At 36.1% G+C, this 10,010-nt stretch overlaps 1 protein-coding gene across 2 annotated transcripts in view; it reads right to left on the reverse strand.

Moving 5' to 3' along the window:
• Positions 1-1,038: 1,038 nt before the first annotated feature.
• The window catches only part of LOC108910676 (polycomb group protein Psc-like), a 65,314-nt gene continuing 56,342 nt past the window's right edge, over positions 1,039-10,010 (reverse strand). For both annotated transcript variants that reach the window (XM_018715370.1, XM_018715377.1), the window contains exon 7: positions 1,039-4,463. In XM_018715370.1, the coding sequence (XP_018570886.1) occupies positions 2,142-4,463 (2,322 nt within the window). In that variant the 3' untranslated portion in view covers positions 1,039-2,141. The remainder of the gene's footprint in view (positions 4,464-10,010) is intronic.

Below are 10,010 nucleotides of genomic sequence, written 5' to 3' on the forward strand. Positions count from 1 at the left end.
GGCCGACAATTTTTTGCTCTACTTTGCATCGTATACGATCCTACTATAGAATTTGTGATTATAATATAATTTACAATTACTTTAAATACATATTTTAAAAATGAAAATATATTTTTTTCTTTAAAATATTTAAATATAAATATTTTTTGTTTCGAAAGAGGTTTCGAAAAATTGACAAAATTGTTACATTTTATTGTCGCTGTTACTAAAAGTCTATTAAATTTTAAAATTCATATTGTTGTCTCTAAAATATAAGTAATATAATATAATTCGGTTCTCATTTAGAATTTGTGATTAGAAACTTTACCAATTACCTACTATAGTAAAAATATGTTAAAAATGAAAATATATTTTTTTCTTTAAAATATTTAAATATAAATATTTTTTGTTTCGAAAGAGGTTTCGAAAAATTGACAAAATTGTTACATTTTATTGTCGCTGTTACTAAAAGTCTATTAAATTTTAAAATTCATATTGTTGTCTCTAAAATATAAGTAATATAATATAATTCGGTTCTCATTTAGAATTTGTGATTAGAAACTTTACCAATTACCTACTATAGTAAAAATATGTTAAAAATGAAAATATATTTAGTTGTCTTTAAAATATTTCTGTATTTCGGTTCTCAATAGGCAAGAGATAAAAAATGATAGGTTTGAAAAAAGTATGTGAAACTTTAGAATATATGACCATTTACCATTATTTTAAATATTTTAAAAATGAAAATATATTTTGTTGTGCCTGATACCATATTTTGTTGTTATTAATAAACATATATTAGAAATTGAAATACATGCTATTGCCATTAAAATTTTAAGAGAATCGACAGTACCTTTTAAAAATAGTGTAGACATATCAGACACTTACCTGGAGATCCATCTCTGCTAATTAAATTATACAGGGCGTCCAAAATGTAGCTGAACTTCGATATTTTTGTGATAGAACTTAGAGGAGCGGGAAGGATATACAGGAATTTGATAATACTCGGGTTTATAACTGAAATTCGAACAGAAATGCATAATCATTCTATTGCTTACACATATAATATACTACACAAACAGTATAGTGAAATATAGTACATATATTTATACGTCCCCTAGATCTATAGTAAATAATCTCTAAAATCTAAGGAGGTAAGTGTTAAAAACAGTCTATTCTGCTAGTTGCGAAATGAGAAACATTCGAAACACCTGAATATCAATAAGACTCGCCTAAAATAGGACGTTTTTTTAAAAATAGTATGTACACGGTACACAATGTTATTTTCAGAAGAAGAAGAGGAGCACTGCGTAAAGAATAGTGCGAAGGACCAATAAAAACAGTATTTACATTCAGTTTTAGCTTAAAATCAGGTCAAACATCGACATATATACATCTCTATATACAACCGTTCAAATAAACAATATAACTTTAACAATGAAGAATTGGTGATTGATAAAATTTTTAAAAACTCAAATATTAAGTCTTATAAAAGGGCGGAGGGGACGAAATAAAAAGGAATGTCATTATTTCCTTTTTTAAAGTCCACGCCCGTCCGTAGAGGAACTTAGGAATATGCGCGGAGAACTTAACAGCTACATTAAAAATAAACAGCAACATAAATAATATCGATATTGTTTAAACAATAATAAAAATATGTACGGTGCGACTGTAACCAACAACAAGGTGCATTTTGCGGCATATACAATGCCACCAACTAACTAAAATCATACTCAACAAGTCCCTCGATGAGTGACGACCAAGCAGTTGTAAACAAAAGGTCGTTCCATTACTCGATACCGGCGTGACGTCATAAAAGAACCGCTGAAAGCTAAAATGCGATCAATAACAATGAAACGGTTTTATTACTCAACCAAGAACACTTCTATGACGTCATATTGGGTAAGTGACGTTCAATGCTTGTGACTGAAAGGCAGAACTAAACAACAATAAATCGTAAACGATAATTTTAGTACCGAACAGGTGTTCCAAACTACGAGACAATATCATTACACTCTCATGTTCTGTCTATCACAATTCCACGAAATGTTCACCTCCACCGGAGCAGAAAACTATGCATGTAGTTTTTTTAAAAAAATTTGTACTGTGGATTTATTTTTTGTAGCCTAGTCCGAAATTATCACAAAAGATGAGGGGGTACCTTAAACGGAGATCTCTTTCTTCTCTTGCAGCTTGGATTCTATCGCGCTTTTCACGGGAGTCGCCGTAGTCGCTTCCTTCTGTGCCGGAGATGGCGTGGAGTTGGTCGAAACGCTCTGCGTCGTCTTCGTCGCTTCGCCGCTGCTCTGCTGCATCGTTGCGATCTGTGACAGCCTGTTCTGGTTCTGCTGCCTGATCAGCAGACTCGGATTCGGGATGTTCCTGATGTTTTGGTTCTGGTTGGGCCTCAGGTTCCTGATTTGAGGGTTGGTGGGTCTGAACTTTTGTATCTCGTTGAGTTTAGGTATTTTCTGCAAGTTGGGTGCCTTCATTTGCCCGGGATTTTGTAACGAAGGCACCTTCAAGGTTTGTAAGCTCGGCATCTGCGGCCTCGGTTTGTTCAAGGCCATGGTGTTCTGTGGGGTCTTGTTGTTCAAGTTAGAGTGCTCCGTCGCTACTTTAGATAACATTTGAAGGTTGGATAACGCTATGTTGTTTTTCTCGGATCCTGTGGTGGTGGTCGGCCTGGACAAGGCGTTCAACTGTCTACTGACTAAATTGAAACCGTTAGGAACGTCTAGTTTTGGAGAAATTTTGGAAGAATTGTCGGGGGACATGCTGGTTTTGGACAGATCCAAAGCCCCGATGTTGTCGCACCTTTCTGGTAGTTTCGGGATAATGCTGATCCCGGACTTTAAGTTAACGGACTTCTTTATCCTGTCCAAAGGAATAGTTGCAGGTGGAGGACGTTTGACGGGTGGTTTTTCAGGTGGTTTAGAGCTCTGTTGGGCAGGACTCGAAGTAGGAGGGTTTATTAAAGTGATTTCTAAGCTTGGTCTGTTATCTTGCATTGCCTCGTCCTCAGCTTTCCTCTTAACTCCTTGTTCTACTTTGCTCACTGTGAAACCAGCTGGGTAATGGGGAGTAACCATTTTAGGTTTCTCATTGACAAAGTTCATTTTCTTCTCTATTTTTTCTGGAGGTTTGGCCTCTATGGTACAGTGTTGCTGTAGGTTGGCAATCTTCCTTTCCAAACTCTTGTTATTGGCGGTAATTTTGTTATTTTCGGTCTTAATTTGTATCAATTTATCCTTGTTGAGGTTGACGCTGTTCAGTTTTGCTTTGGTATTCTCGATTTTGTTTTGCTGCAGCTTCTCGTTCCGCTGGTATTTTTCGGCATAAGTCTGAAATGTCTTAAGAAAGGTCTTCTGAGCTTGTTTTTCAGTCTGTTCGTTCCTCTCCAGTTGAACTGTTGGTACCTTTTTGACCCAATCTTTCTCAATCGAGTTCTTTAAGGCAAAGCCCGGTTTGGAACTAGTGGGTTCCAAGAACGTACCTATCTTTGGAGAGGTGCTAACGCCTTCACTCTGTTGTTTGGGTAGCACTGCTGACTCAGACACACTACTAGAAGGTTCCGTCACCTTTATCTTCAACTTGGCGATGTCTTCTTTGATTTTTGGGGATTTTCTAGGTTCTTCTGTAGATTCTTTGATGTCAATTTGCTTTTCTTCAACTTTGGATTTGTCTCCGGATTCTATTCTGATCTTCTCGGTGCTGGTGCTAGAATCTTTAGATAGTTTTATACTAGGTACAGTTTGGATGTTTTTGTCTTCGCTAGACACATGTTTATGCCTAACTTGGCGCATCTGAAGTAGCTTTTCCTTAGAGCTAACGTCTGAGGTTTGAGTCTTTTCATTTACTTGCCCAGAACTCTTGTGGTGCTTGTGCTTGTGACCGTTATTTGTGATTTTGACCTTGAGTTTCAGTTCTTCTTCATTAGAAGCTATCTCAGCGTGAAGTTTTCTCTTTTTATGCAGGTTGAACTCGTTTTTTGAGTGTTTACTTTTTTTTCTCTTCTTGGAGAAATGGTGACTGACGTAGTCTTCGTCTTTCCTGGTTTCATCGTCCAGTTTTTTCTGCAAGGCCCACTCCCTGTCCCTTTTCTCGGCGAACCTCTTAATCTCCTCTTGGTCAGGTTCCTCGTATTCAAACACGCAGTCTTTAATCAGGGGTTTCTCAGGTACTTTCTTGTCTTTCTCCACTTGGGACTTGCTCTGCAGTTGAAGATGGGCGAACAGCCTTTCTTTGTCGTTCTTTTGGTCCTCGCTTTCTTCCAAGTCTTTATCCCTGGATTTTTCCACATCCAGTTCCGGTTTCGCTTCCGGTTTCACTTCCTCGGCTGGCTTGGTAGTAGGATCGGGGCTCGGCTTGACGGGAACTATCTGCAATTGTCTTCCTCCGGTGGATAAAGTGGTGTTGACGATTTTGATAGGTCTGACCTTCATCGGCGTGAAGATACGGTAGAAGAACCTCATTGGTTTCATCTGAAACAAAATAAATTCGACTTTATATCCAGGAATACATAATTTATGGAAAATAATATATAACAGGTCTCGGAGTGGGTCCTTGAGCCGCACCCAAAAAAAAAAAGATTTAATTTATTTCGATTACTTGTTACATTGGTACATTTAATACATTTAAAGTAGCAATGTCTTCAGAAACGATGTAGGTAGGGCTGGAAAATGTTTATTCATGGCAGATAGACCACCATGCGAGTTTTTACAATAATAATTGGTCGTAATTCTAATAAAACTGCTTCTCAGAATGAGCGTATTGTTAGAGTAAGCAAAATATGTACGCGCCATTTGGTTCAACAACCTAATGTTTATAATAACAAATGCTGCTACTATGACGCGGTGTAGCTATAAAATGCGTTGTAAAAATTACTTTATAGGATTATTTTTAAGAGTTTTGTATTGTGCACGAGTTAAATTTAATTCGTGTTTGTTTATAATATTGACAGTTTAAGTAAACAACGATTTTCTTGTTAGTATGTATTTATTTTTCTCATGTTAGTCATTTATTGGACAACAAAATAAACCCGTGCGCCAATATTTTATTTAGTTTATTGTTTTTTTTTATTTGAACATGTCTAAAACAAACTTTTTCACGTAATAAATTATTGTTACAAATGTTTAAACTAGTTTCTGGACCATATGTGAAGGACTGAAGACCTAGATTTTTCATTGGATCATTTGTGAACATTGCAAACAATAAAGGGCCAAGTACAGTGCCCTGCGGTACACCAAAGCGATTTCCGTCCGTTTTGTGTCCGTTCCAATTAGGGGGGATTGTTTCCTCTTATGTAAATGTTTTCACGCCCTCGTCAATGGAATAAAACTGAGATCCGCCCGCCCCCGTAACCGAAATCTGGCGGCGGCCGACGGGGACGATCGGATCTATTAAAAACTTCTCCAGACCGATTTCCAGCCGGACGGAACGGCATCGTCGTCGTCGTGGGACTAAAAATAGTCGCCTTAACGGCCGAGAGGAACGAAAGCTGAGGTCACGGCGGTCTATCCCGTACGCGCCGGGCGCTAATTGTCGCGGCAGCGCCTCATTTGCATTTGAATGGGCGCTGCAACGGGGCGCTTCCACAAACAAAAGACGGCCGAGTCGCCAGGTTGCTACGTGAACACGGGATTTAATCGCCGACCGGGTGCCGCCTTGTTTTCTAATCAACTCACCGGCGTTATACGGATGTTTACGACGGGAAATCCCCAGCGGAACAGGTCAATTTAGTACCAAGTTTCGGAGTTGCGGGGTCTTGTCAGCGGCGAATAAAAGGAGACCAGTCCCGGGGGTTAAAAGTAGCCAGAGGTTTCGACATTTCGGAGTTATAGGTACTCATCAGCGAAATAACATTAAAAAGGATGTAAAAACCAACAAATAAAATCTATTTAAGATATGTTTACAATGATGTCACAGAACAATAGAAAATATTAACTCTCTGCCGTTTTGCCAGTGCCAGTGCAGAGCATTGCTTGGCGGGGTATGTTGTTGGTATAATACGTATTATTATTTATTAGTTGATATTATTAATTGTTCATATAGTAACCAGTAAAGGGTAATAGTTATTAAAATAAATGTTATATGTAATTATCTAGTAATTTAGCGTGGCTCTCTGGAGACTCTTTGAAGCGGAGGATAACGAAATAACTCTGGAAAATCCCCAAATAGTGGAACCGGTTTTTGTCGAAAGTATCGACACAAACTCAGAATTTAAAAACAAAGATTTACACGTAAAAAGTCAACGTATTATATTAAATATAATGTTTGAAAATTGAAAATAGTGAACAATGTGACAAAAAAAGTTAGGAAATGTATTAACGAATTAACTAAGATATCAAAAACGACCACATTTATTGCGTAATTAAAGAAGGATTGATCACGGTACAAAGAGGAAACGAAAAAATACAAAATTAAAGAAAATTGACGATTTTACCAGATTTATTGCGGCGCCCAATTTATAATATGTAGGTATAAAGAAAATAAAGTTCCTACTTTAAACATGATTCGAGATAAATTAAGCGATTATCCTGATTATAATTATAAATCTTTAGGTATTTTACGGCATGCTTTATTACAATGCGATTTTAAACATAAAAACTTGACAATCGTATGGTAATTATGGTAATATAGCTCGGAATATAGTACCTATATCTAGACGAGACAGGAAATTTTTCTGGACGTCTATGGATTCCGTAGAATTTATGAGTTCAATGTTTTTATGCGGTTCCAATTCAGATCGTAACAACTATAACAAACTGGGTTCGCTATCAAAGATTAATTTTCTTAAATATCCTGAAGAAAATTACAACCTGACAATGCTGCACCGTTTCGCGCTGACGTCATTGCAAACTTATCGTAAATGGACTATATGAATGTATCTATCCCTCCCAATCGAGTTGGTCGTGGAATCGGAAGAGGAAATAAAAAATAACGAGAGGCATTCTTCTCCACCGTCTCCTGTTCAAGCTGGGCTGCCGGGGACAGGTAGGAGAAACAGAGAGGGTGCCCTGCCGTTTTGCGATTCCTTTAATGTTGTGTTTCTGTCCTTTTTCGCCCTAGAGATCGCTTGGAAAGTTATCATGTGGAATGTTCTGTTGGGGAAACTCCGACAGTGATACGGAGTGGCCCAAGAAATGACGGTAGATATTTGGTGGGTTTGGTTTCGACAAAATATATAGGTAATTGGTATTTGGAGCTATGGTTAAACGTTTTTTATATAAGATGGGGCATGATAATCAGAAAAATTCCATTGCTTCACCGTTTACCTGGCGTTGTTACAAACTTCGACCTACTACACAGCAGGAGCGTGCTGTCCAGGGAAACAAGGAAAACATTGCTTCCATAACTTTATTAGTATTACAAATTATATGTAACTGATTATTTATTGCTTTCATAACAATTAAATTTGCTTCAGGTTTCGCAATGGCGGATATTCTCTCCCCTCTTAAAACTTTCGCCGTTTACTCGACACGAGATAACCAGTGGCGTGGAAGCAGTTTAAAACGTTGCCAATAATGCATTATCAGGTTTCTTGAACTTAAAGTTACGCTTAGAATCAATAGTTAAATTGCTTATTACAAGTTACGAAATAGGGCCGTACTACTCGTAGTTATCGTCATTTTGGCATTTTTTTCACGTATGTAGTTAATATTGCAAACTTAGATTAGATGATCTTTTTTTTTAATAATCTTTAATATTATTTTAAGAAATTCCAGCGAAGTATGATCAGCAAATATTTTATTAGAGGTGCGCTATTTAATGACTATACAGGGTGTTTATTAAAGAACGGGCCATACTTTAGCTTCCATGGATGAAAATAAGGTGATTTAAATAAACTTACTTTGGTTCCATCTTGTTTCCTTAAGAAGTTATAGGCCCGAGAAAGCTGTTTTTAAATTTCACTTTTTATGATAATTTATTTATTGTTTGTATAATTTTACTCAAATTTTGGAAAAGTAGGTTATTTTGCGTTATAAACAGGAATATCTGCTGTTTTTTTTTGCGATAAATATTGCTTCCTTCAGATTTTTTTTAAATCGATATATTTAGAAACTAATTAGTTATTTTACAACAGCATTCGATTTGCTTTAAAAAAAGGCATGTCGCTGAAACGCACCGTCTTAGAGAATATAACGTTTAATGTAGGTACATAATTTAAGTTTGAAAATAATACATAAATTACAATATAAATTAATTCAAAATGTTGTTACAGTAAACATGAAACATACACAGAAAAATATGACAACATGAAAGATGCATTTAAAAATAACAAAATAAAAAATAATCATTTAGCACCTAAATGTAACAGAAAAAACAATGTTTCTTTTAAATTTGATTTTCGAGATGTCCGCCATTTGCTTCAATGTATTTTTGACATCTCTTTAAGAAATTTCTTCTAACTGTTAAGAATATCGGAAGGATATGCCTAATATCATTTGCTGGTGCCACTATTTTTTGCCACAATTCATTTCTGGTGTTAACAGTAGGGCCAGAATGAACCAGAGTTTTAATATATCCCCATAAATAGAAATCCAGAGGATGCAAATCTGGACTTCGTGGAGGCTATGTATGTTCACTCTCTCGTCCAACCCACTGATATGGAAACACGCTATTTAAATGAATTCTTACTGCTAAAGTAGAGCATAGCAAGTAGCATATCGAATAAGTTATTCTGGAGAAAGTTTAAGTAATGTCCATTCAATGTTGCTGGAAGTTCAAAAGGTGATTTTCGACTAACCGAACCAAACATTGAATTTAAATTCGTGCTGGAAATGACGCACACTCCTACAGTTTGGATTTTCTTCGGACCATGCGTGTGACAATTTTTATAGTTGAAAATTCTTCTTATAAATGTTGCCTCATCAGTAAATAGAATTTTACTTATAAAAAGTGGATCTTGTGTGTTTTTATTCGAACACGAATTCACAGAAGATGCCCTTTTTAAAGCAAATCGAATGCTGTTTTAAAGTGACTAATCATTTTCCAAAAACATTGATCCTTAAAAAAAATCTGAAGGAAACAATGTAGTGACAAGCGCACTCAGAACGCCCTGTATATTTATTGCAAAAAAACAAGCAGATATTCATGTTTATAACATAAAAAAACTATTTTTCCAAAATTTGGGTAAAATTACCCAAATAATAAATAAACTATCGTAAAAAAGTGAAATAAAAAAACTACTTTCAGGGGCCTATAACTTCTTGGAAGCAAGATAGTACTAAGATAAGGAGTATTAAGTATTTTATAAAGGAGTGAAACAGTTTGCAAATTATTTATATAAGCAAATTCTTTATTTAAAAATATTTATTGAGAAGACTGATTTATTGCGCAACTTTTTTACCTCTTGTAATTTTTCAATAAAACCGATAGTTTTCTAGTAAAAAAATAGATGCGTAATCGTTCTCTAAAGGGGTAATTGCGAAAACTTAAAAGTAAAAATAAAGTAAGCGGATGTCATAACAAATAAATTGTTATTTATCATATTAATAAATTGACACTTTCTGTCAACCAATAATTGGTACCAAATGATTAATTTATTATCAGAATTATTATGACAGATAATATTTATACCAATGATGAATATGTCGACATATAGTCCAGGCAAGTTAGACCAAAATCACCCAGAATACGGCAATTTTTTTCTGATAAACCGATAGAGTTGCGGTTTTCGGCATTGTCTTCGGAAAAATATCAGGAAAAAAGTCTATATATTACACTTTGGGGCTGGATCGAAACTGCATTGCGGGTGCATAAAGTGCATCTTGGAGTGCATCAATTTTTCCAAATTTTCTAAAAATGGTAAAAATTGACTAAAAGTTGTAGAAATTTGTGTGCATGGGTTTTTTGACCCTGAAAAATATACCCAACGGCCCTGGGGCCCCCCAGGGGGGCAAGCGGGGGGTCTTCTGTAAAACATCGAACAGCTGAGTAATGGCCTTCTAAATCCCCACCCGGGGGTTTTTGGGGTCGGGGATTTCGATTCTGACACTGAAACATATGTCCGACGCTCCAGGGCCCCC

The sequence above is a fragment of the Anoplophora glabripennis genome, unplaced genomic scaffold, assembly GCF_000390285.2.
Source record: "Anoplophora glabripennis isolate ALB-LARVAE unplaced genomic scaffold, Agla_2.0 scaffold7, whole genome shotgun sequence".
Taxonomy (NCBI): Eukaryota; Metazoa; Arthropoda; class Insecta; order Coleoptera; family Cerambycidae; genus Anoplophora; species Anoplophora glabripennis.